At 40.2% G+C, this 27072-nt stretch overlaps 1 protein-coding gene across 1 annotated transcript in view; it reads right to left on the bottom strand.

The window, feature by feature from the left end:
* The window catches only part of MAOA (monoamine oxidase A), a 70501-nt gene that overhangs the window by 39927 nt on the left and 3502 nt on the right, over positions 1-27072 (bottom strand). The window contains exon 2 of the mRNA XM_026012243.2: positions 9376-9470. Coding sequence (XP_025868028.2) covers positions 9376-9470 — 95 coding nt within the window. The remainder of the gene's footprint in view (positions 1-9375; positions 9471-27072) is intronic.

Below are 27072 nucleotides of genomic sequence, written 5' to 3'. Positions count from 1 at the left end.
CTCATCTGTCTTTTGCATTACAGTATTGCCAATCTCATAAATCAATGATCATATTTTCTTCTATCCTTTTGAAGGGTCTGTATATAAATAGAATGATTTATTCTTTGAACATTAGGTAGAACATACCTCTAGAGCTATCCAGGCATGCCGTTTTCATTTTGGGAAAATCTTTTTTTTGTAAGATTTTATTTATTTATTAGAGGGGGGGGGGCAGGCAGAGACACAAGGCAGAGGGAAAAGCAGGCTCCATGCAGAGAGCCCGACGTGGAACTCATCCAGGGTCTCCAGGATCACGCCCTGGGCTGAAGGCGGCGCTAAACCGCTAAGCCACCTGGGCTGCCCAATTTTGGGAAAATCTTAAACTATGAGATTCAATTTACTTCGAGGCTAAAGTAGGACCCATATTTTCTGTTTCTTTTTAAATCAGTGTTAATTTTGATAGGCATATTTTTCCTTATACATTTCATGTATGTTTCAAAACTGTTGGTTTAAAGTTCATGACATCAATTTTTCATTTACTCTTTACTGAATCAGTAGTTAGATTTACATTTTCATCCCTTTTACTGTTTATTTGAGATGTCCCTTTTTTCTTTTTCTTGAAAAATCTTACCAGACACTTCTTTATTTTTAGTCTCTTCAAAGAATCAACCTTTGTTTCATTGATCCTCTTTACTGAATGTTTATTTTCTGTATCACTGATTTATGCAATTTCACTGTCTCTTTTAGATTTATTATATTCTTAATTTTCTAACTCCTTTTATGCTTCATTCATACTGAGTTCATTCATACCGAGTTCATTCATACTGAGCCTTTTTTCTTTCCCAATGGAAGAATTCAGACTATAAATCTTCCTCTAAATACTGCTTTAGCTATATACACAACTTTAGTTTAATATTTCCTTTGTACAGTTTTAAGTGTTTTCGCACTTCCATTACAATTTCTCTTTAGATTCATGTTTCTATAAACTTTGGTGGGTTTTAACGTCTACAGCTGGGATTTTTTTTAATCTTTTTGTCATAACTGCAGTGTACTCAAAGAATGTGGATTTTATGACAATTCTTGAGGCTCATGTTAGGCCCTCATACATGATCAATTTTCAAAGACTTTTCATATTTGCCCGAAAAAAACAATATAGTCTCTAAAAGTGATATGCATAGTTCATATATGTCCATTAGAATAAGCTTAAAAAATGAGCTTTTTCGTTTGCTTAATCTATCATTAACTTAGAAAATTATGTAAAAAAAATCCCCTACTTCATTGGGCATTTATCTTTGATTCCTGTTAATTTTTGCTTTATATTTTGGGGCACATTATTCACTGTATACAAGTTCAGAATTGTTTGATTTTCTGGGTCTTTTATTATTATGTACAGACACTTACTTCAATGACATGCTTTTGCTCAAAGTTTACTTTGTCTGATATTAATAGAGTTAATACTATCTCTTTTTCTTAAGATTTTATTTATTTATTCATGAGAGACACACAGAGAGAGGCAGAGACATAGGCAGAGGGAGATGCAGGCTCCTCACAGGGAGCCCAATGTGGGACTCCATCCCAAGACCCTGGATCACAAGTCAAAGGCAGACACTCAACCACTGAGCCATCCAGGAGTCCCTTTGTCTATCTCTTTCTCTGTCTTTCAGTTAGAGTTTAAATCTGACTATTGTTTTCCTTTAATTGATGAATTTAGCATTTATATTTATTATTATTCCTTTTTAAATGTCTTAACTTACTTATTTTATTATGTTTTTTCTTTTTTTTTTTTTAATTTTTTTTTTATTTATTTATGATAGTCACACAGAAAGAGAGAGAGAAGCAGAGACACAGGCAGAGGGAGAAGCAGGCTCCATGCACCGGGAGCCCGACGTGGGATTCGATCCCGGGTCTCCAGGATCGCGCCCTGGGCCAAAGGCAGGTGCCAAACCGCTGCGCCACCCAGGGATCCCCTATTATGTTTTTTCAAATAGTTTTTGCCCTGATTTCTTTCTGTCTTTTGGATTGAAGGCTCTCTTCTTTTTCTCTTAGTTTTTTCTTGCACTTGTTTGGAAGTTATACAGACAGGCCTATTTTAGACATTTTCCTAACAATATTAACATGCATACTTAATATAGTCTAAAGTTTATCAGTAGATTATCTTCCTACTGAAAAATACAAAAATCTTTATACTTCAATTGTTATCATCCTTTTTCCAATCTGTAAGCTATAAAAGTACTTTGGTTTGGGTTTGTCTCCAAAAAAATTGACATTACTTTGTTTTATGCTTTTGATGCTGCTGAATTTTATTTAAATATTTACCAACATCTTTGCTCACTGTCCCCTATTGAATCTCAGACCTTTTGCTTGTAATTGTTTTCCCTCTGCTTGAAATACATTTTTCTTTATAATTTCCTCCAAACTGGTTCCTAAAGTCTCTGTTTTTGTCACTCTGGCAAAAAGACAGTTCAAGCAGGTAATGAATTCAGTTTAGTTCCTCTTTCTCTCTATCTCAGAACACGGAAGATATCTTCTGGCATCTGTTTTTGTTGTTCCAAGGGTCACTTATAAATCTAATTGTTGATTTTTTAAGAGTATGTATGATTTATCTTTTTTGTCTTTTAAAAAATAATTGCTTGTGAGATCTATTTCTTTGGTATACTACAGCTTCTCTGTGCCTGAGTGAGAATTTCTTTTTGTTTATCATGTGTCGGACCTGATAGGTTTCCTCGTGTCTTTCAACAATGCTGAGAATCATCAGCTATTATTTCTTTATACCATGATAATTCTATCTTTTGTGTCTTAGCTGCCTGCCACCCCTGAAAACATATTTTCCAATCTTTGCTTCTGAGCTGCATGCTAGATAATTCTTTCAGTTCTAGCAGTTCATTCACTGTCTTCAGCTGTGCCTAATATACTATTAAATATGCCTGCTGAATTTTTTCATTTTAATTAGTATATTTTCATTTCTAGAAATTATTTTTTAATTTACTTGATCATTTTTTTAGTTTCTTTACTCTGCTCCTAGTTTTAAGCACTTCTTTTCTTTAAAAAATTTATTTATTTATTTATTTGACAGAGAGAGGGAGAGCACAAGCAGGGGGAGCAGCAGGCAAAGGCAGAAGGAGAAGTGACCCTTGCTGAGCAGAGTCTGGAGGCTTGATCCCCTGACCCTGAGATCATGACCCAAGCTGAAGGCAGACACCCAACCAACTGACTGAGCCACCCAGGGGCCTGGCCCCTAAGTACTTCTCTTCTTTAAAACATGCCAAACAGAAAAACCAAAGGTTAAAAAATAAATTAATTTACAAATTTAAAAATAAAACAATACCAAATAAATAAGTAAGTAAGTAAGTAAGTAAATAAATAAATAAATAAATAAATAAATAAAACAAAACCATGCTGAACAGTTATTTTTTACTCTGTCTTATTTGACTGTTACAAAATCTTTCTGGATCATTTTTTTATGCTTATCCTTCTGTGGTGCCTTGTTTCCTTGTGTGCTTTCTCATTTTTAACTATGAGTTACTTATTTTCTTTGGAACTTTCCCTGTGTAAATAATCTGAGGCCTGGGTGTAAAGGATTTGAGTCTACTTCTGCTTTGGGGATGCACTTGTTTATTCCACAAATAGATCATGCTCTCCTACAAGGTGCCAGGTACTCTTCAAAGAGATTCTGTTGCATCAGCAAACAAAGCAAAGATTCCTCCTCTGAAGGAACTTACACTAAGTGGGAAGAGACCCATTGGGAGTGAACCCCAAACATAATAACTATCTCAGGTTGACAAGAACAAGAAAAGACAAAGAATAACAATAGGACAGGGGGACTGAAACTGCAGAGGAAAGATTCCAATTTAAGATACAATGCATATGTAGGCCTCCTTGAAGAGGGAATATTTACATAAAGACTTGAAGGAAATGAAGGAATTGTCCGTATGCCAAGAGAAGAGCATTCCTGGCAGAAAGTACAACCAGTGCAGATTCTAAGGTGGAAGGGTGACTAGCCTGTTCAAGAAAGAGGAGGCCAGTTGGCTAGAACAGAGTGAGCAAGGAAAAGAGAACTGGAGGGGCACCTAGGTGGCTCAGTCAGTTAAGAGTCCAACTCTTGATTTCAGGTCAGGTCATGATCTCAGGGTCGTGAGATCAAACTTCACGTCAGGCTCTGTGCTGATGTGGAACCTTCTTGGGAGATTCTCTTTCCCTCTCTCTCCCTCTACTCTTCTCTCCTCTCAAAAAAAAAAAAAAGAAAAGAGAATGTGACATGAGGTTAGAGAGGTTATTAGGGGGCAGGTCATGGAAAGCCTCACGGGGCATTGTAAGGACACCAGTTGGCCTCTGAGTGCGAAGGAAAGCCTTTGGAAGCTTTTGAGCAGAGATGTGCCAAAGATCTGACTTAGGTTTGACAGGCTCACTCTGGCTGCTGCACTAAGAATAGATTCTAGGAGGCAAGGGTGAAAGCAGGGAAATCAGTTAGGAGATCATTTCAGCAATCTGGTGTAGAGATGATGGTGGCTCCCACCAGGTGGTAGCCATGGAAGTGATGCAAAGCAGTGAATTCTGGATATATCTGAAGGCAGAGTCAACAGAGTGAATGTGAGGCCTGAGAGTTTTGAGTGTGACTCTTGAGTTTTTTGGAGTTGCCATCCTTTGATACAAGGAAGGCTGCTGGAATGGAGTTCTTGATGGAGAAGATCAGAAGTTCAGGTAGGGTGTGTGAAATTTGAGATGTCCGTTCAACATCCAGGAGGTCTGCAAATTTCTGATTTCCATGTCAAGGCGGCAGAGTATATTTTATTCAGCATTCTACTTATTTCAATGGAGGCAGTTAATCAGGGCTTCCATTCTGTCATAATACCAGAAATGACATGTGCTTTTGACTTCTTTCACCTGTCCCTTATATAATCCTTACATTGTCTTTTACTAACTCCTGGTACTGTTCTCTAAACCTTCTCTCATCTCCAGCACCCCTTTTAAATATAAAACAAAACTGGAGTCACTACTCCAATAAATTTCTAGGCTTTAATAAAGACAGCAAGAGGACTCATGGGAACTTCCACACATGATGCCTTTAGAGTACTGAAACTATCTTTAAAGCAAATAATCCTAAGTGAAGTAGTAAAACGTGTGAGGCATTTTACGGAATACTCCTATTTTTACCATATAACCTATTACAATATTATCAACTATACTCCCTATGCTGTACTTTTCAACCCTGGGAAAAGTTCTCTTACTTATTTTATAACTGGAAGTTTGTACCTCTTAATCCACTTTACCTATTTCGTCCACCCCCTCCCCACCCAGGTACCACCCCTCTAGCAACCACTAGTTTGTTCTCTATACTTAGTTGGCTTCTGGTTTGTTTGTTGTCTTTGTGTTCATTTGTTTTCTTTTACAGAATGTTTCTTTACAAAGGTGAAAGACTCTAAAGGAGGTGCATCAGGTTCAGCATGAAGATATCAGAACTGTATTACCATATTCTGCTCTGTTGTACCTCCACCTTGAGGGTCTTGCTTTTGATCTTATGTCTCAGACTCTGAAGAGGCCACAAACATGCAACTAGATAGAAACAAATACACCATCCCTATGATAGCCATGCAGGCATTTCGACTTCATAAATATGGTCCTGAAGAATTATAAAGGAACTGCACTAAGAAAAAATTGGGGAGTTCTTTCCTTCTTTCTAAATTTATTTTAGGTAAGCTCCACATCCAACATGGTACTTGAACTCACAACCCTAAGATCAAAAGTCACATGTTCTATCAATTGAGCCAGCCAGGCACCCCTAAAGATTTTATTTTTTTAAAAGATTTTATTTAGGGATGCCTGAGTGGCTCAGCGGTTGAGCATCTACCTTTGGCCAATGGTGTGATCTCAGGATTCGAGATCAAGTCCCACACCGGGCTCCTTGCAGGGAGCCTGCTTCTCCCTCAGCCTGTGTCTCTGCATCTTTCTCTCTCTCTACCTCTCTCTTTTTTAAAAAAGATTTTATTTTTTTTTAAGAGAGAGCAGGAGGAGGGGCAGAGGGAGAGGGAGAAGCAGGCTCCCCACTGAGCAGAGAGCCCAATGCAGGGCTTGATACCAGGACCCTGGAATCATGACCTGAGCCAAAGGCAGATGCTTAACTGACTGAGCCACCCAGGTGCCCCTAAAGATTTTATTTTTAAGCAATCTTTACACCCAACGTAGGGCTCACACCTACAACCCAGAGATCAAGAGTCACACACTCCACCAACCGAGCCAACCAGGCACCCTGAAAAATTGGGAAGTTCTGACCTCATAGGAGATCTATCTGAATAGCTGTCAAGTACAATACCAAATTTAACATTTCGGAATTTAAAGATCTAAACTTAAAGATCAGAACTTAAAGAGGAACTCTTAGGGCATCTCCACTCCAAATTATCCTAATTGACTATACTCTTAGAAGCAATTCTAACAATATTCAATTCAGTTTCTTATTAAATAGTATTTTTGTCCCTTTTTCGCAAAGCCCTTTTTTTCTCCTTTATTCACTGGAAACCTTATAAAAGGTAAGTCTAGTTTGTAAGTATTTCAAAGTTCCTTTCTCATATACCTGATGAGTTACAATATCATGCTAAATACACAATAGTGTCTGTATGGTGCTAACATATATAAATGATGCAGCATGGAAAATCAGCCTGGGGCAATAACACAGATGGGGACAGGCATGCTGAAATTCTCATTTCCCTTATAGCAAGAAACCTGTTCTTAACTGAGAAACTGCAACATGACTGATGCTCCTATTTAATATCCACAAGATTTGAGAGATAAGAAACATGGGGCTAAGGAATCATTTAATAACAATCTCCAAAGTGAAGAAATAATTTTCAGAAAATGACAGGAGAATTTTATCTAATTAAGTCAGACATGTGTGATACGCAATCCTCCTTTGCTCTACAATACACCGTCTTCAACTAGAACTTGAAGTTGCAAGGGAGCTTCGAGTACATGTGGACTGTATCTCACTGCCCAAATGGGAAAATGGAGATGCAAAGAGCCAACAGGACTTTCCCCAAGGGAAGAGTGTCAGACAGTACAGGGGCCAGAATCCTGTCTCCTCACTTCCAGACCAGCAGCTTCCCAGTGGACTATGTCTGAAGAAGTACTTGGAAATTCACTAGATACAATTTATCTGCATTTACATTAATTTCAAGCAAGCAAGCAAACATACACCATAGAGCAACACTTCTGTAACATCCCCTGGGGAACTTGGTGAAATGCAGATTTGGATGCAGTGGGTCTGGGACAAGGCTTAAGACTCTGCATTTCTGGGACGCCTGGGTGGCTCACTGGTTGAGCATCTGCCTTCGGCTCAGGGTGTGATCCTGGGGTCCTGGAATCAAATGCTGCATCGGGCTCCCTGTGAGGGGCCTACTTCTCCCTCTACCTGTGTCTCTGCCTCTCCCTCTGTGTCTCATGAATTAAAAAAAAATCTTTAAAAAAAAAAAAACTGCATTTCTGTCAAGTTCCCTGTCAAGTTCCTGGGTGACTCTGAGGCTGCTGGGCCATGGACCACACTTTGAGTCGCAAGGCTAGAGCAAAGTGAAAGCAGATCTATGGTACATCCCTATACATCTAAAAAGGTAGGAAGCAAATGACAGGGGGAACGTAGTGTGGTATCAGTGAAAGCTTGTACAACATTCTAGTTCAGATGTTGGTTGGCTATTCCATTTCTGTTCATACGGCCTTGCCCATGCCTGCTTCTATGATGCAGCCTGGAAATGTTAAATACTTGCTTTGCCAGGCTCCCTAGCAGCTGAGGGTAGCTCTCTGCCCCAACTCTGGCCAAGGAGACTAGCGGATGTCTGCCGGGATCTTCTGGTACAGGGAACGTTTTGCTGCAGATAAAGCTGGGGCCGCCTCACCAAGAACCAGATTCTTAACTCTAGAGAACAGATGGTTACCAGAGGGGAGGTGGGGGCGGGATGGGGGAAACAGGGGATGGGGATTCAGGAGGGCGCTTGTTGTGAGGAGCACTGCGTGTTGTACGAAGTGTTGAATCACTGTATTGTACATCGGAAACTGATACTACACTGCATGTTAACTAAGGAATTTAAATAAAAACGTAAAAGGAAAACTGGGGTTGCCTCTTCATGCTCTTTCTTATCTTAAATGAGGACTCAGTGCTTAGAGTCATGGCAGCCATCTGGTTACCACTAGGCAGTAAGCCAACATGCAAAGAATGGCTAAGCAGAAAAGACAAAAAGAGACTAGAGCCTTGACGACAAAGTTGAGCCCCTGCACCAGCCTAAGCTCCCCAATACCAGACTTCTTAATGCAAAACAACTGAATGTCTGTATTGCTCAAGCCGTTGTAATGAGCACCATATAAACATTTTGCCATAAGTCTGATTCATCTTCTAATTAGATAGATGGCTTCCTCTCTTTCCAATCACTGCAACTGTTTAGTTTTGTCCTTTCAGTCCCCAGCCTTTAAAACACTCCATTTGTGTGCTCTAGAAAAGGCCCTCATTCATGATCTAACTGCCAAGCACAGGGACCTCTTTTCAGCCCTCATCCTATGTCAAATGCCCTTGGCAGCTGGCTCTATTCATCCTCCCTTTCTCTTTCCTCCACTGATCTGCATGGCACTGTTCTGCCTCTGCTGCTTTTTTCTGGCTCCTCTGCTGCTGCCCTCATTAAAGCTCTGTGCTACCCAAGCCTCCATGTTTGGCCCTATCCTCCCCACCCCATGTCATCTCCCTGTGCACTCTCAACAGCTCCCACAGTCTTGACTGCCTGCGACCATGTCCTTGAATAACAGTAAACAATAGTTAGCATGCATTTTTCTAGAATGGTGACATTAGCCAAAGAATAAAAACGCAGTTGATGCAGCAAGAACTGACCACCCTCCTCATGTCCAGCCAACCTGAAGAGTGTCTCTGGCAGCAGCATTCCTCTTAGGGAACAAAGACTAAGGACAAATTGCACAAAAAATGCTATATTTGCTTCTGCTTACTGTAGCCCCACTTTTAAGTTGTGCATCCTTGGACAAATAAACAAGAAACCTATACTGTGCGTGCACACACGTGCACATGTGCACACATGCCATAGATGTATAGTCACTTCAAGTCCAGCCAAACTGTAACCACACCTGAGACGTTGCATACTCTAGTTAGGTCTCTAGTATGGAAATTCTGACAGTGCACTGAAGTTATTTGTTCACGCTTGTTTTCATCACTAGAATACAAGTTACTGAAGGTCAGGGGCTGTCACTCTTCAGTGAGTGTTTGTTGAAAAGAGTGTTTGTTGGAGCAGTTTAGGGCTCTGCAGGACAAATGGCTTAACTGCATGAGCTCTTGAGATCACCTCTAGCTCTGTGACTTCCAGCGTCCCCATTTCTAGTTTGAGTGAGAGATTATATGTAAGTATTAAAATCACTTACCCTCACGGTGTATGTTCTTCCTCCAACTCTATCTCGTGCCTCTAAAACTAAGACATCAACTTCATGTTCGGCTAAGAGTTTGGCAGCAGACAATCCTGTAAGGAAACAAACAAACAAACAAACACAAAATCAAGGGCCATATTAAGAACCAAACATGAGACATCCAAGACTTAGCCAGATCTACACATCAAATGAACGCAGGACCTTATACATAATCCACTGATTTTGCTATCTTTCTAATAAAGTCTGACCACACTGTGATTAATTAAGGCACCAATTTTGTAACTCATCCTATATTACATTATAATCATTCCACTATCGTAAGGTTGGTTGACAAACTGTAATTATTTTAAATATATATATATATATATATATATATATATATATATATAGTGGTAATGAAATCCTATTTAAGAGAATGTGTTGAACCCCTAAATCCACCCTTATTGTGCCCTTCTTCCAGAAAACCTGATTGCATAAACAGAAGAGTATGTTTTCCTGGAAACTTGTCCTGGCTACACCAGCCCTCAGTACTTTTCTCAACTGAAAAACCCCTCACAGGGCCATCTGGGTGGCTTGGTCAGCTAAGCGCCTGACTCTTGAGTTCAGCTCAGGTGGGTTCAAGCCCCATGTTGGGCTTCACGTTGGGCGTGAAGCCTACTTAAAACAAAGCCCTTATAAATCACATCCTATGACTTATATTCTTGCTAGATGTTGTTTTCCCCACTAGATTCAAAGTTACCAAAGGTAGGAACCATGCATCACACTTTATTAGTTGGCTCAAAGCCTAGAGCAGGTTTTTAAATGTAAATAAAAACTATCACAAAAGATAGATTTAAAACCCAGTAAAGTAATATTGGAAAAGTAGAGAAAATGTTGTGGATTACCATTACATCAAGAATGCATGCTATCGATGTGGAGTTTCACTGATGTTAATCCTGATCATCTGGTTGAAGTGGTGCTTGCCAGGTTTCTTCACGATAAAGCTACTTTCTCTTCTCCCTTTCCCTCCTATATGCTTTGGAAGGAAGTCTATGCACAGCCCACACTCAAGGAACAGGAAGTTATGTTCTGCTTCCTTGAGGGTGAACTATCTACATAAATTATTAGGAATCCTTCCAAAAGGAGATTTCTCTCTTCTCCTCTGTTTATTTCCTTATTTGTATCACTATGGACCCATAAATAGTGGTTTTATGCTTGGGGTTATAATCTGATATTATGTTATTTGCCCATTTATTTGTATCACTATGGACCCATAAATAGTGGTTTTATGCTTGGGGTTATAATCTGATATTATGTTATTTGCTTTTTTGCTCAAACTGTTCCAACTTTGGTCACTGGGAGTTCTTTCAGTTGGCTTCTGTGTCCTTCTGACGCATCCCAATCATTGTGTGTGTGTGCGTGTGTGCGCACATGCGCATGCGCGTGTGCTTCGGCCAATTCCTTACTTTCTGGTATTACAAGATGTTTCAGGCTCACTTTGTCTTTCACTGTTCAAGCCTAGAATCAGCCATGTCTCCAATGAGCCTTGGCTCCTTTATTGGAGAACAGTATTTTTTTTTAAGATCTACTTATTTGAGAGAGAGAGAGAGTGCACAGGAGGAGAGGCAGAGGGGGAAGGAGAGAGACAAGCAGACCTACATTAAGTGCAGAGTCCAACATGGGGCTCATCTAAGGACCCTGAGATCACAACCTGAGGAGAAACACTTAACCAACTGTGCACCCCAAGTGGCCCTGAAGAATAGTATTAGAAACCAAGATCTGGGGGTGCCTGGGTGGCTCAGTCAGTTAAGCATCTGCATTCGGCTCAGGTCAGATCCCGAGGTCCTGGGATTGAGCCTTGCCTCGGGCTCCCTGTTCAGCGGGGAATCTGCTTCTCCCTCTCCCTCTTCTCTCCCACTCATGCTCTGTCTCTCTCTCTCAAATACATAAATAAGAATAAAATCGTTTTTTTTTTTTTTTTAAAAAAGAAAGAAACCAAGATCTGGGCAGTAGGTGTGCTCCTTGCTACTGGGGTGTCATTGCTTCTGGGATCTCTCAGCTCACAGAATAAGGAAATATATGTGTGCACACATTTATTTTTAAATCTACTTTTATTTGTATTGTTAGTGCTATCTTATACCTAGTTATCTTTAAACTCCCATTACAAAAAAAGTATGAACATCAGGTCATACCACAAAGCAAGAAGGCTTTCAGAGACTGTGACCAAGAGGCTCAGGAACCCTACCTATAGAAACTCCCACTGGCCAAAGATGGAAGTTTAAGTATGAAATCAAAATAACAACTGCAAGAGGGAGATGGGGCGGGGGGCGGGGGAGTGCAAAATAACAGCAGCAATGGCTTAATTCCATGAATTCATAATCATACTAAACATAAAACCCTCATAGGTTCTCTGGAGAACGCTAAGGAACCACCTTACCATTTTGAAAATAACTAAAGGAAACGAAAAGGATCTGGCCTTCATCCTACCTTTCCTATTTGCAGTGAACCTCAAAACAACCAAAGAACTAACAAAGGGGGAGGGAGGTTCTGCTGTGTAAAAGTATGCTAGTGAGTAAGTGAGGATAGATAAAATTAGAATATCAGAATGTTGCAATGCCTAATAAATTGATGGACCTAGTGTAAGAGGCATCAACATCTGCTAACATCACACACAGAGAGATAACCAGATGCTATCTGCCTCCCAATGGAAGAATACACCAGCACCTGTGAAGTAGTTAGGGCGGAAGGAAGGGGAGAGAGACAAGGAGCAAACACTAAATTCTGATGTGATCAAGCCTCTAGAGCTTATACTCAGGGCCAGAGGAACATGTTTAAATGGTACTACTGGCATTCGATCAACAAAATCCAGATCGTATGAAATCATACAGGACTACCCTGGTTTTGGTTTTCATTTTTAACAACTTGCCTGCTCCCATTCTCTCTCCTCTTTATCCTTTGCAGGCTTTTCCTACACTAAATCTCTCACATGGCTAGTTATGTCTTGATGTCTGCTCTCAGAGGACCCAGACCAACACAGCATTTTGTTCCTATAAAGAATCAAGGATGAATTAGGGTCCAGAAGATCTAGAATGCGAGGAGGCTAAACCATAATATCCAGTACTGCTATCGGCTAATTTGTGTACAGTGTACCCTTCTGTGGCTGACATTCATCAAAGATGTAGGTATGCAACAAATCTTTGGAATCTGCTCACAAAGAAAGCATTCATCCCATGACATTTAAATAAATTCAAGCCAATGTCTGGAAACCTTGGTGCAATGTGTTCTCTGGGACAGAGCCAAAGGCTACTCACTGCTGAGGGTCATTAAAAAAAGGACGAACTTGTTATTAAAAGCATACTTATGCACAAATCTTTGTTCTTATGTCAAAGTATATAAAAGCAGAGACACTCAGATACAAAAAGGTTACGTTTTTCCCAGTTCACCTTAATCAATAGAACTATAAACCAATTAGAAAAATACAGCCAACAGTTTACAAGAATTAATTGGTAGCTCCTCTTCTAAAGGAGGAGAGAGTCACCCTCTGCATGCTGCCTATGAAGAAGCAGAGGTGGCTCTGACCTCCAGCAGCAGTGAGTCCCACAGCATCGGCTCCTGGCTCCCCCTTGGCTCCCCTGAGGCAACTTAGCAGTTGGTTTGGAGCTACATATACAGATCAGGTTTATGTGCCTTTCCTGTTACCTCTCACAATCATCCCTTGGAGTCGATTTCATTATCCCCATATTCCAGATGAGAAAGCAAAGCACCAAAAATGACCACAACAAAGTCTCTTGAAAAGTGAAGGATTTGACTTCCCACACCCTCGCTTTGAGCCTGTACAAAATCAAATTTAATGTGTAACTCTAAACAAGTTTAGGGAATGGCATTCAGTGCCAATAATGAATAAGTACCACTTAAGAGCTGGTGAGTAGGGGTGGGGAACAGGGCGAGCTGGGTCCAGAAAATGATCACACCAGTAACAAAGGTCATTTTGCAACTGGATATTGAAGGATATAAACAAAATTAAAAACTGGACCACAAGGGTTGTTTCTACATTCCAGGAAAATGGCCCTATCTCAGCAAGGACAGTTTCAACTCTTAGTTTAATAAATAAGGAATATGTTTAAAACATTTAGGATTTCAAAAAAAATGGTTTTAAAAAGGTCTTGGAGGCCTGGCTGGCTCAGTCAGTTGGGCATCCAACTCTTGATTTCAGCTCAGGTCATGATCTTGGGGTCCTGAGATCACACCAGGGTAGGGCTCCATGCTCAACATGGAGCCTGCTTGGGATTCTCTCCCTCTGTCCGCCCCCCCCCCCCCATCCCTGACTCCAGCACACTTCCACACTGGCTCTCTCTCTCAAATAAATAAATAAAATCTTTAAAAAGATCTTGGAATTTGAGGAGGGAAGATATAAGCTATTTAGGAAAACTATTTCTTTTACAATACTGAGTAAATAGGGTTCCAATGTTTCAGTTTGTGTGTTTATTGTGAACAAAACTCGTAAGGAACTTCCACAATAACTGGAAGACTAGAAAATACCAAATATGGAAAAAAAAGCAAAGTGCCATTTTTTGAAAAAGTTATTTAAAGATTTATTTATTTTAAAGAGAGAGTATGTGGGGAGGAGCAGAGGAAGGAGAATCTCCAATAGACTCCTGCCAAGTATGGAGCCCCATGCAGGGTTCGATCCCACAACTCTGAGATCATGACCTGAACTGAAATCAAGTGAGATGCTTAACCGACTAAGCCACCCAGGCACCCCAAAAATTTATTTTTGAATAATAATAACTAATTTTGAATAAATAAGTAAGTAAGTTGAAAGTAAAGCACAGGCAAATACTTACAGTCCAGGAAGTTTTTCAACAAATGTGGCTGCTGATTTGAATGAAACAAATGAAGACAATGTCTGCTTCAAGATTTAAGCCTTAGATTACACTCCTTAACTCCTATTTTATTCTTATTCTGTGTATCACTATGCATTCTACCCTCTTCTCATCACCACAAAACTCAATAATCATTTGCAGAAAAAGATCAAATCTCAATTGTCAACTCCACAAATTACCTTAAGGGCTTCTGCCTTTATCTTTCAAAATATTTATTTAGTACTTTTTTTTGGTAAATGGGATAAAATTATTAGAAAAGAAAAAGCTTTTAAGTCTAAAGGCAAGCCACAAAATAAAATGTAGTTACTACAAAATGGGTTTTATTTTATTTATTTTATTATTTTTAGTCGAAGTATAGTGCTCACCAAAGGGTAGCTACTGTCTGTCACATATACCACTATTACAATACCATTGACTATAATCCCTACTCTGGACTTATCATCTCTGTGACTTATTCCTTCCATGAAAATAATTTATAAGCAAATATTTTTATTTTCCTATTTGTTATGAAAAGAGAAAATCTCATATTAAATCTAGTTATTTTTGTCCAAAGAAATATAGATTAGCCAAAACATAGAGAAGTGTACACTATAGCTCTTCCTTTTATTCATTTTCCATCATTTCATTGCCACGTGGAATTTTGAGTGATAGAAGACACCTGCTCCCCATACAGCCCCCCTGGTATGCACCATTCCCCTGCAAAATAAGGAAAGGGCTTGATATAGTGGTATGCTGCTAAATGGTTAACGATCATCTCTGGGCTGTGGGGAGGGCATCTGATTTGTACCATTTTGGTTTCTGTGGTGTACAGACATTCCAGTAATATCTGATTTCAAACTACTTATTTCAAGCTACCAATGAGGTATCATTGAATGTGGAATTGGAAAGAGGCCTTTCCAGCCAGTAGAAGCAAGCTCCCATATGCACTGTTAGAAGTATAAACTCTTGGCCTCAGATCTGTGATGAGAGTGATAAAGTCAGGGAGGCAAGAGTGTGTATTAAATCAGCAGGTGAAAAAAATAAAATTAAAATAAAAATAAAAAAAATAAATCAGCAAGTGTATGAGATTCATTGGCTTGTAAGGAATGAAGGACAGCCCTGGAAAGGTGTCCTAGACTCTCAGGTGTCCTTGTGTCTAAAGTCTACGGTTCTCCCATGAGTCCATTTAAGGGAAGAGGTCTAAGTGAGCACTGGCAAAATCTACCATTCCTTGCATCTGCACGGAGAGCTGTTCCTCTCCCAAATCATGGCAAATCCAACTCCTTAGAAGGAAAAGAACTCAGGACTCCCAAATGTCCTGTGGTTTTCTATGAGAGTAGAGAGCCCGGAGAAGCTACACTGGCAAAGAGTTTGATAAGGACTTACTGTGTAAATAAGGATCCAAAGGATCCAGTGATTTGCAAAATGCAAAAAAAAAAAAAAAAAAAAAAAAAGAAAGAAAAAGAAAAAGAAAAAGAAAAAAAAGGAAAGAAAAAAAGAAAAAAATCTGAAAAACAGGAAAATCAGAGGATCAGGGCACAAGCAAATCTTTCATCACTTCGCAATTAAATATTTTAAATAAGAATGATTTTAAAACAATACAATTCCTTTTCTGATTTTTCTTCCATCATTTAGGTTTCACATAAACTAAACTAAAATAGGTTAAAGGATGTATTAGGCTTTAAAAAAAAAGCAAGCAAGTCTGCTAAAGGCTCACCTCATTTGAGAGTTCAGGCAATTGGTTTCTTTTGTTTGTTTTTTATATAATGCAACTAAGAAATCACGTTCAATCTGAAATACTATACAGAAAATAGAAGCAAAATACTTGGCTCATCTTTTCTTTTCTTCTTTTTGTTAATGCTGGTTATTAGATCAGGAGGGCCTGGATGAATGATGTATGCAGGCAGCAGCGGTGCTGCTATGGCAACCTCAAACCAAGCTCCAGCTTCTTAAAGCCACTGCCCCTGGAAACTGGGTTCCCACGGAATCTGCACTGCTTCCAATGTCCTGAGATGGCTAACCTCCCCATTGAAACAGTACAGGGAATGATTTAACCCACATAGCGCACCTGGAGAAGGAATTAATAATCTCCGCAGTGAAGCCTTCGAAGAAATGATCCTTCACTTGTTACTGCGACACCTAGCTTCACGCTTACCCCTGCCTCCTCGACCTCGCCAAGGGCCCTTCTCACACTTCTTCAAGTACATTCATATTCTTCTATTTTAGGAAAAAAAGAAATCCATCCATTTGACTCGAGCTACCCTTTCCAGTTCGATTTCTGATTTTCCTTCTACGACAAGTGATGTGGTATCTCCACTCCAGAACACACCTTGAAACGTAGCATATTCCTCATGAAAAATTTCCAGTGACCCCAGCGTTCAATAAATACAGGGAAGTGTTTTAATTTTCTGTCCCACCCTGTCCCTGTCAGCCTGTTCGATTTTTCTTCTTAGCACTCAGCACCACCTGGCACCAGACATACAACGTTTATGTTACCTGCACTAGAAGGAAGCCCTCAAGAAAGTGGGGTCATTGACTTGATGCATCTCAAACTCAATACATCTAAAACAGGACACTTGATACTTCCCCACAACTCATTCCTCCCCTGGCCCTTTGCACCTTAGTAAATGGCACCACCATTCAGTCAGATGCTCAGGTCAAAACTCTTGAAGCCGTTTCTGACTCTTCTCCGTTGTCATATACCTCATCCCTTCAAGTAGCAAGTCCTCTTAGCTGTAGCCTCAGAATTTGTTCTGAATCTTCCTGCTTCCCCCTGCCACGATAGCCACTCTTGTCCAAGCCATAGCGGCCTTTTGCGCTCGTCCAAGGCACCATGACCCCTTGCCCAGAGAGCTGACTCTTAACTAGTGTGTTATGACCTTCTTGAGAACAGAAAAGTGTTGTACATATTTGCATCCCTAGAACAGGTCCTGCCATGTTGTGGGTGCTTAAATGCTTGTTGCAATGAATAGAATAACCAAATACTGAGAAAACAAAACCATTCTCACCTGGATGAGGGCAACAGGGAAGTTTCTAATGCTTAGATTATATTTATCTTGAGCAACTAAGAAAAACTGATAGGGAAAAGGCACTGCCTTTTAACCTTTATGGCTTTAACCTAAAACCTTTAACCGTTTTAACCTTTATGGCTACCTAAGTCAGCAGTGTCTATACTACTAGTACATTTTTCTCTGGTCTCTGATCCAATATTGTACTTTTTAGCAAAAGAGAACAGAGAGTATCAATACACACAAACTTGTCCCTGATACATAGAACCATTCATATCTATCTATCCATCCCTATATCCATCTGTATTTTGTGCTTCCTTTCAAAGAAATAATTCTCTGCTTTTACAAATGCCAAATTTTCTAATCCCTTTGATAAGCTAAAAAAAACAGTGCTGTCTCAAATGACAAACAGATGAAAGCTAACAATTAACTTCAATTTGCCCTGAATTCGACAGACTGGTTGTCTAGACAGTCCTAATTTATTTGATTATAGTTCAGCATTCATCTTCACTTTAGATAAATGGATCTCACCCAAGTTGGGGAATGCAATTACTCCTTAATTCATGATCCTCCCCATTCTTTCACTGAAACTTTAAAAGTACACCAAGGAGGGTGGGGGAGCGGAGCTCCTGGGTAGCTCAGTTGGTTAAGCGTCTACCTTTGGCTCAGGTCATGATCCCCAGGTCCTGGGATTGAGTTCCGCATCAGGATCCCTGCTCTGTGGGGAGTCTGCTTCTCCCTCTCCTCGCTCATGCTTTCTCTCTCAAATAAATTAATAAAAAATTTTAAAAATACACCAAGGGCCCTCCACACTGCTGGCCCTAGATTCTGCACACTAGGATGCAGTGTGGTTTAAAGCAATAAATTCCAAAATGTTTTAGGGAATACTAGTATTCAAGATGCCCATAGGGAAAGTGTTGGTGTTCATGGCCGTTGTGACAAATGCCATTTCTTCTGGGAAATGTATGGCACACACTGGCATATTAAAGGATCCTTCTAAGTCCTGTAGTGAAGAGACCTGTTCAACTCAGCATTTCTCCACCTTTTGCCTTTTCAGAAAAACTACTCCTCAAAACACACTTTGGAAAAGCTGGTTTCATCTCTTCTAAGATTGATCAAATATTGACAGTAATAAACTCTCCTGGGCAGGGACCCAGGTGAACAATGCTTAGAGCACAAGATAAGAGTTCTGAAGCACAACTGTAGTGCAGCTACAGCTTATTCTCGGCTGGCTCTCCTAGTACTTCCTCTTAATTCCTAAAAGTGACATTTTTCTTCAACTTTGGCATTTATCACCACCTAGGAATGTATCGAGTGTGCATCACATATTAAGTTTTTCAAGTTAACTTTCGATTATTCAGCAATGTGATCTCTGGTCAACAGAGTTCTTGCATAACTGCACGTCTGGACTCTTGGACTCCAGACTCCGAGGACAATAAAAAGTATAGTCAAACAACAGCTCATACTGAAGGTTTAGAAGCTACGTTCCCAAAGCAGGAAAACACCAATTGTGCTCAAACCACACAGTGAGCTCTCAATCAATGGATATTTATCAAATGAATGAATGAATGAACGAATGAATGAACAAGTACAAGCAGGCATGTGGGAAAAAGGTCTGGAATTTAAGACATGGCTCAAAGCAAACCCATTTAATCTGGAAATTTCAAGGTCATCTTTGATATGTCTACTATACTTCAATTAAAAAAATGTTGCTAATTTAAAAACAAAAGAAATGATTTACTGGTGAAGGGAGAAAGAAAGAAAGCAAGCTTTTTTTTTTAATTGCATTTTAGAATCTATCCAAAACCCACAGTACTTCTGTCAAGTATTACTTCCTCCTGAAATCCTTTGTTTGTCTGTCATTTCCTGCTTTCTTTGTCAAGCCACCACTGAACACCCCCCCCCCCACAACCAACCTCAAATACCAAAAGCATTGGAGATTTCTAGTAGGAATGGCACGGAAGGTTCCTGGGCCTCATAGGGTCACTGGAGAGACAAGTGGACTCTCAGAGAAACTAGAGAATTTAACTCTTGTACTTGGGTCCAAATTTTGTCAAGTGCCTTCAATGACCAAGATTTGTAAACCATGACAAATGTATATTTAATATCAGTGGCTTCATTCCAATACCTAAAATCTGTAAATACCAATCTTGGAAAATTATTTTTAAAAAATCATATCAACCACCACAGCCTTCCATTTTCTTCACCTGTGTTGTCTACCTGAATTCTCTCTTTCCAAAACATGTCAGGTTCCTTGCACAATTTATTTATCATGCACTTAATACAGGAGATGCATGTGCCTTATTTTTCAGCCTAGATGTCTTGACTGTTTTTATCATTGTCTGTTTACATATTCATTACTTGTAACTGTCTAGTGACCTAGTGAATCCTTTGAATTCTTATTTGTTGCCATTTCTACGAAGTTTCAGTCTCAGCCCCAAATATTTATACTACAGAGACAGTAACACTGAAGACGTTTCCATAACATCTGATGCTGGCCCGGGGCAAGGGGAAAAATTCTGTGAGTAAAAATATGCATTTTTTTTTTTTGGTGGAAAGGTTCAATAGCTTTCAACATATATTCAAAGGGACATATGATCTAAAAGGTTAAGAACTGCTGATGGACTACTCAAACAATTGCTACACATTATCCTAAACACACCAGGTATGGACTTATCAAAAAAGGAAATAAATTCTTCATATGAAAGTCATCTGGCCTTAATGGAATGTCCCATATTTTTAAGTATGAATGTCCATGAAGCAGTAACATGTTGTGTAACATATTCTAGAATATGAATTACTGTGAAAAATAGTCACTAGGTTTTAGAGCATCAAGTGTCAAAGTAAAGCAAAAATAAAGTTTACTGCAGTTCTAAGAATAAGCCTATACAGCAAGCCCAGTGAAGCAGGGTATAGAAGCAGCAGCGCTGGTGGTCAGCATTGTAGGAGTCCAAGTCAAGCTATGCTGCTAAGAACTTTGTGGCATTTGGTAATTCACTTGATCCTTCTGAGCCTCTGCATTGGTCCCTGTGAGCCCTTACAGGTTACAATTCTGTGACCTTTGAACATGGTTAACATGTAATAAACTCAACTCTCAAAGCTTATCATCTGATTTTTATGTTCTTATTGACACTTTTCCCTAATCAATTGATTAATTATTGCTATAAAGTGGGGTTTTATTTACTTTGGCTTAGCAACAACTACAAAGGGGCTTTTATTTTTTTAAAGGATTTTGTTTATTTATTCATGAGAGACACACACACACAGAGAGAGAGAGAGAGAGAGAGAGAGAGAGAGAGAGAGGCAGACACACAGGCAGAGGGAGAAGCAGACTCCATTCAGGGAGCCCAATGTGGGACTCGATCCCAGAACTCCAGGATCATGCCCTGGGCCGAAGGCAGGCGCTAAACCGCTGAGCCACTCAGGGATCCCATACAAAAGGGCTTTTAAATGAAGGCTCAGAGAATTCACGGGCTAGGTGAATGAACCTGTGTAAGAAAGCCGCAGACTCTGACTTAAATTAATGTAGGATGTCAATATGAGACATCACGCAAACCATTTCCAGAATACAAAATGGAAGGAAAAACATGTTGGGGGGAGGGTCCCAAGAGAGAAAGCTGAAAGGACAGACAGCAGGAAGACTACTAATTACTAAAAGAGATGCTGGAAGACACATCACAGAGAACATAATCCAACGTACCCAATCTCTGATTTTATAGATGACAAAACCATAGTTTAGAGATTTTAAGCTGCCCTGGGGAAGCCTGGCTGGTTGTCAGTGGAGCATGCAACTCTTGACCTTGGGGTCATGAGTTCGAGTCCCACAATGGGTGTAGAAATTACTTTAAAAAATTTGTTTCAATATTTAAAAAAATATTTTAAACTGCCCTAATTCATAATGCCAAATGACAACATAATAAGGAACAGATCATCCAGAAGAGAATACAAATCCCTGGCAAAACTATAAAATATTTTTTACCATAGAGGCAAAAAAAGTCCTAACAATCAACTTGTCTCAGACCTTATGATAGTGAAAAATGTGACTAAACTTCTTTTGGCTTATTTTGTGCAGTTCTGATCACTCAAACCTAACAGAAAGGAGCTGTCATTACAAAATCTACCCATCTCGTACATGCAAGCATAGTCCTCAAACAAGTGCTGACTGGATAGCTATACTTTTGCAAACCCCTGTGTGTGCTGTAAAGCTACAACAGAACCTCAGTCTTTCTGGGTACACCTGAATCCAAATACTGGCAAGATTGCTTATATATAAAATAAGTGTATGTCACACCTGCACAAAGATTGTATGACCCATATACGCCAATAACAAGCTTCTACCTTTCTCTTTCTCCATTATGAGTCTCTGTGGTACAATTATACTATAGTCATACTATACTTACATAATTAGACTGTACTTTGACCTGTTGTTAAATATATTTTTCACACTAGCTGAGAATTATGTATTGAGTCAAATTAATTAGTATTGGCTAAATGTGAAAATGGCCCATTAAATGTCAGCTAAAGCCCAAATCTCATTCAACCATGAAGATACCAAAAAAATCAGAACCCAAATATTCTTGTTGTCTTTGTTCAACATCAAAAAGGTTTCTAAAGTGAAGGCATCCTGGTTTGAGAAAAAAAAACACAGGGATGCCTGGGTGGCTCAGCGGTTGAGTGTCTGTCTTTGGCTCAGGGCGTGATCCCAGAGACCCGGGATCAAGTCCTGCCTTGGGCTCCCTGCATAGAGCCTGCTTCTCCCTCTGTCTGTGTCTCTGCCTATCTCTCTCTCTCAGGAATTAATAAAATCTAAAAAAAAAGAGAGAGAGGGAGAGAGAGAAAATACAGAACAGAGGCAAAGAAGTGTCCTAAAAAGCAGAACATTAATGCCTCTTCTTCACTGAACCTCAGAATACCTAAATAACTAAGGCGCCAAAAATAAGCAGCATTTTAAAAATGTTTTTCTTTATCATTACAGAACCACAAAGTGTGTGCCGCCAAGTTCTGGGTTAAAATGCCAAAAATGCTTTCAGCAGAAATGAATCTTCAGGCAAAAAGGGAAATTGTGGTATGTTGTGAACTCAATTGTTGGAATTCAGAACATTAGTCAATCTTCTTGCAAAATAGCTTTTCTGTCTCAGAGGATGAAAAGGATTCAATCTCCACTGATTTTATACAGCACCAAGTCTGAGTGGCTGGTGCTCTTAGTTCTTTCAGTAGAGCTTAGCTTGTGGATAAAAATATGGGGAGTTCCGCTACCTAGACACTAGTTAGAAGTATCTCTTTCCACATGGCACTTAAAAATTGCAAAAACGATGGAAAAATGCTCTTACTACCCAGGACTATCCAGTATTATGATTGAACTGTTTTCACTTAGAAGCTTATCTTACAAGGTCCCAGCACTTCATTCACATTCATAACAATAATATTTCTCTCACGGTATGAATATCAATTATTCTCTTAGTTGATTACTTCTTCCAAGAGGATGGGGTACCTTATGGGCAGGGAAACGACTTACTCATCATGCCTTTTTCCCCATGATATAGCTACTGCCTGGCATATGGTAGAGGCTCTCAAAGGTCTTGAATGAGTCCAGGTACCAGAGCCATCTCTGCTCATAATGAGTTGCTTTGAGAGGCAGAGCATTCCGCTTTCTTAGGTGTTTTCAAAGTTACAGCCAGATCTTCACCAAGGAGATGCCGGTGAGAGGATTAAAATCTTAGGTGACTGGATGGGACTGCCTTGCAAAAACCCCTTTGGCCCAAAGACCCTGAAGTATACATTTCCCCCTGAGGTGTGCTTTTTTTTTCCCTTTACTTTTCTTTTCCTCTTTTCCTTTCCTTTTTTTCCTTCCCCTAGAGAGAGCCAATTTTGAAATTCTTGGTTCAGGGCAGATTTTAAAATCGTATGCCATTGGGTTTCTGTCATTTGTTATATCTTTGTCAGCATCTATGGTCAATGATTGAATTGCTATAGTTTTAATATAACATCAAGAATTAGACACAGAAAGTGTGGATTGCTAGATAGAGATGATAAGAACTAACAGAAAAATCAAGGGTAGCCTGAGTGATTAAGGAAAGGGTCATCAGGGGCACCTGGGTGGCTCAGATCATAAGGCATCTACATTCGGCTCAGGTCATGGTGTCGGGGTCCTGGGGTTGAGTCCCACGTTGGGCTCCCTGCTTAGAAAGGGAGTCTGCTTCTCCCTCTCCCTCTGCCACTCCGTCCCACTCCCCACTCTTCACGTCCCACCCCCCCACCCCAGCTTATGTGTGCTCTCTCTCTCCCAAATGAATAAATAAAATCTTTTTTAAAAAGATAATTAATCAGGTGTTGAAGAATGGATAAAATGTAAACAAACGGTCAGAGAGAAGCACTCCCATGTTAAGACAGACGAAAACAAGGAAGAAGTGAAGGGACAAAATAAACATGGTGTGGCACTGATGACAAGACAGCAGTGTGACTCCAAGCTGGGGGGAGTGGGGGACACTACTCATCCAACAGAGTAGGGCTAGATAATTGGGGGTATGGACGGAAGCTCAAGGGGCTGCTAACAGACCAGTGAAGGAAGGTCTTGGGCAGAAGAAGATGGTGATGAAATAAGTGTTTTAAAAAATCAAGTCCTGGGGCACCTCCCTGGGTTGCTCAGTGGTTAAGCATCTGCCTTCTGCTCAGGGTGTGTTCCCAGGGTCCTGGGACCAAGTCCCGCATCAGGCTCCCTGCAAGGAGCCTGCTTCTCCCTCTGCCTGTGTCTCTGCCTCTCTCTATGTGTCTCTCATGAATAAATAAAATCTTTAAAAAAATCAAGTCTGGTTATGGGATGAATAAGCCACAGGGATGAAAGGTACAGCATATGGAATATATAATCAATACTACTGTGATAGCAGCATAACAGGACACATGGTAGCTACCCTTGTGGTGAGCACAGAATAACATACAGACTTATCCAATCACTGCATTGTTTATCTGAAACGAAGGTAACATTATGTGTCAACTATGCTCAAATTGAAAAAAAAAATCGGCTCTAGAGAACACTGCAGGATGGACATGAAGGGAGAACCCAAAGTAAAGGGAGGCCACTGGAAAGGCGGTCATAACTTGGTGAGCCAAAGGGGCCCGGGGTCTATCCTGGGGATGGAGGAGTCACTGGGAATGGAGAAGAAAAAGAGCCCAAACGAGGAATTACAAGGATCTGTTGACTGGATATAAAGGATGGTGGTGCCAAGAGTGGAGCCAAGGAAGTAAGGAAAACAAGGTGGGTTGGAGGGCAACGAAGCTTTTGGACATGGTGAATACAAAGAACAGAACGCTAAAGTGTGAAATATCCAGGAGCAGAGAAGCTATAGAACAGCATCTCGGAGAAAGAAACTCTGAGATCCAAACTCGAAACTTAAGAACTTTCTATTGATAAAGGAAATCTGAAGTCCCAGAATGAGAAAAAGAGGGGGAAAAGCGTCTAAGAGCACAACAGTGATCAACAACTGAACCTCGAGGCCATTTGAAACCTCGAAGTTCACAAGAATATGGGCACAATGAAAGGAACAGAAAAGGAGCCATCAGTGTGGAATAAAGATTCAGGATCCAACTGTCACAGAATGGAAGGAGTTTCAAGGGGCACCTGGGTGGCTCAGTGGTTGAGTGTCTGCCTTTGGCTCAGGTCGTGATCCCGGGGTCTTGGGATCGAGTCCTGCATCGAGTCCTCTGCCTATGTCTCTACCTCTCTCTGTTCTCTCATGAACAAATAAATAAAAAATTTTTTTAAAAAAAAAGCAGTTTCGGGGATCCCTGGGTGGCTCAGCGGTTAAGTGCCCGCCTTTGGCCCAGGGTGCGATCCTGGAGTCCCGGGATCGAGTCCCACATCGGGCTCCTGGCATGGAGCCTGCTTCTCCCTCCTCCTGTTTCTCTGACTCTCTCTCTCTATGTCTATCATGAATGAATAAATAAATAACTCTTAAAGAAAAAAAAAAGCAGTTTCAAGAAGGACTTGGTGATAGATGATGGATGACAGGTTAAGAACCAGAGCATGTTAAAGATATCATTATATTACTTAAAAATGAGCAGGGGGTTTCCCCCTCTCCACCGACACAGTATATACAATTATGTAATTGACTAGTGAACAGAAAAGGGGGGTTTGTGGCTCTGTTTTATGGTTTTTTTTTAAGATTTATTTTGGAGAAAGAGATCAAGAGCGCACACGGGTGTGTGCACGATTGGAGGAGGGGCAGAGGGAAAGGTTTAGGCAGACTCCCCACTGAGGATGATGCCCCACTCAGGACTTGATCTCAGGACCTGTGAAATTATGACCTGAGCCAAAACTAAGAGTCAGATGCATAAGCCCCTGAGCTACCCAGGTGCCCCTGTTTTAGAGGGGTTTTGGGTTGTTTTGTTTTTTTGGTTAAGATTTTATTTATTCACGAGAGACACAGAAAGAGGCAGAGACATAGGCAGAGAGAGAAGCAGGCTCCTCGCAGGGAGCCCGATGCCGGACTCGATCCCCAGACCAGGATCCCGGCCTGAGCTGAAGCAGACGCTCAAGTGCTGAGCCACCCAGGCGTCTCTATGGGTTTTTTTAACGACAAGAGGGAAGTATATTAAGATGCTGCCATTTTCTGTGCAGCCAAGATAGTTATCAAAAATGAAAGACATTTCTGTTACTATGGATTGATCTTGAGGAATACTATTTGGAATTTGTACTCTTCTAGGAGCTACTTTGTCATATAAAAGGAATGACCCTGCAGATGTTGGATATTGGCCATATATTAAAAGTGTTTGGATAGTATAGTAAGGTGTGCAAGTTGCAACAAAAGTTATAAGAAATACCCTAAAGCATTTAAAACTGATATAGAGATTAAGTAGCTCATGGCACTTTGATGAGCACATGCAAAGATAATGTGTTTCTGGTCCTCAAGAACCCTTGAGAAGTAATGCCTCTCACCTCATGAAATACCCAGTTTTGTGCAGGGTTTATCCTGAGCCAGACTTGCATCTACTTTTAATTTTAGTTGTGAACTGTCTGGGAAAGCACCATAGCCAAAATGCACTGTTTTGGTCAGTTTTGGTGTTAAAAACTCTCAAATCTGAGTGATAGAGATGATTTTAGAGGAAGATCCACTGTCACTAAGAGACTGGAAGCTGGTTGCTGGAACAGATATGTGAACTACTGTGCAAGAAAGGCCTTCTACTTCTCCCCAAATGAAACAAATAAATTAATAATTCATAGTGATAATAGATCCAGGTTTCAAGTGGTCTGAAGATAATATAATCTGGGTGCCTTCCTTAAGAAAAAAGAATGCAAAATTACCAATACAGGACAGAGTATAAAGCTATTTATTCAGAATGAGAAGCAGAAGGCACCTGCAACTGTAAGCCATAAAGCATGAGGGTTGCAAGCTACACAGTAAATCCACCTCTGCTCACCACCAACCACTGGGAATAAGGTTTGGAAAGGGAGAAAGAGCAGGTAATCAGGCAGAGGGAAAATAAAAGACAAAACGCTCCTTAAGGAATACTGGAGCACAGAACAAGAACAGAAAAAGACAAAATCCCAGAAAGAACCCCAAATTGTGAAGTATGGATGGTATGGAGATGGGAGGAAGAGAGAGAACTAATCTATTTATTTATATTACGCTATGGGAACATTTATTTCCCAGTGATCCACAATCACATTCCTTCTAGGAGGCTTGCATGGGAGGATTAGGTTTTGGGAAACACCAATTCTCTTCATTGCAGGTACTCAGCAAGTGTTTGTTGAATGAATGGATGAATGAATGAATGGAAACAATAGAAATATACTTCTTTTTCTTACTCTCCGCCAGGATCTGCTCTCGTCCGATGCTCCGACATACATG

Source organism: Vulpes vulpes, chromosome X, assembly GCF_048418805.1.
Source record: "Vulpes vulpes isolate BD-2025 chromosome X, VulVul3, whole genome shotgun sequence".
Taxonomy (NCBI): Eukaryota; Metazoa; Chordata; class Mammalia; order Carnivora; family Canidae; genus Vulpes; species Vulpes vulpes.
The sequence above is the reverse complement of the archived record's forward strand: the minus strand, read 5'-3'. Positions and strand labels throughout refer to the sequence as shown.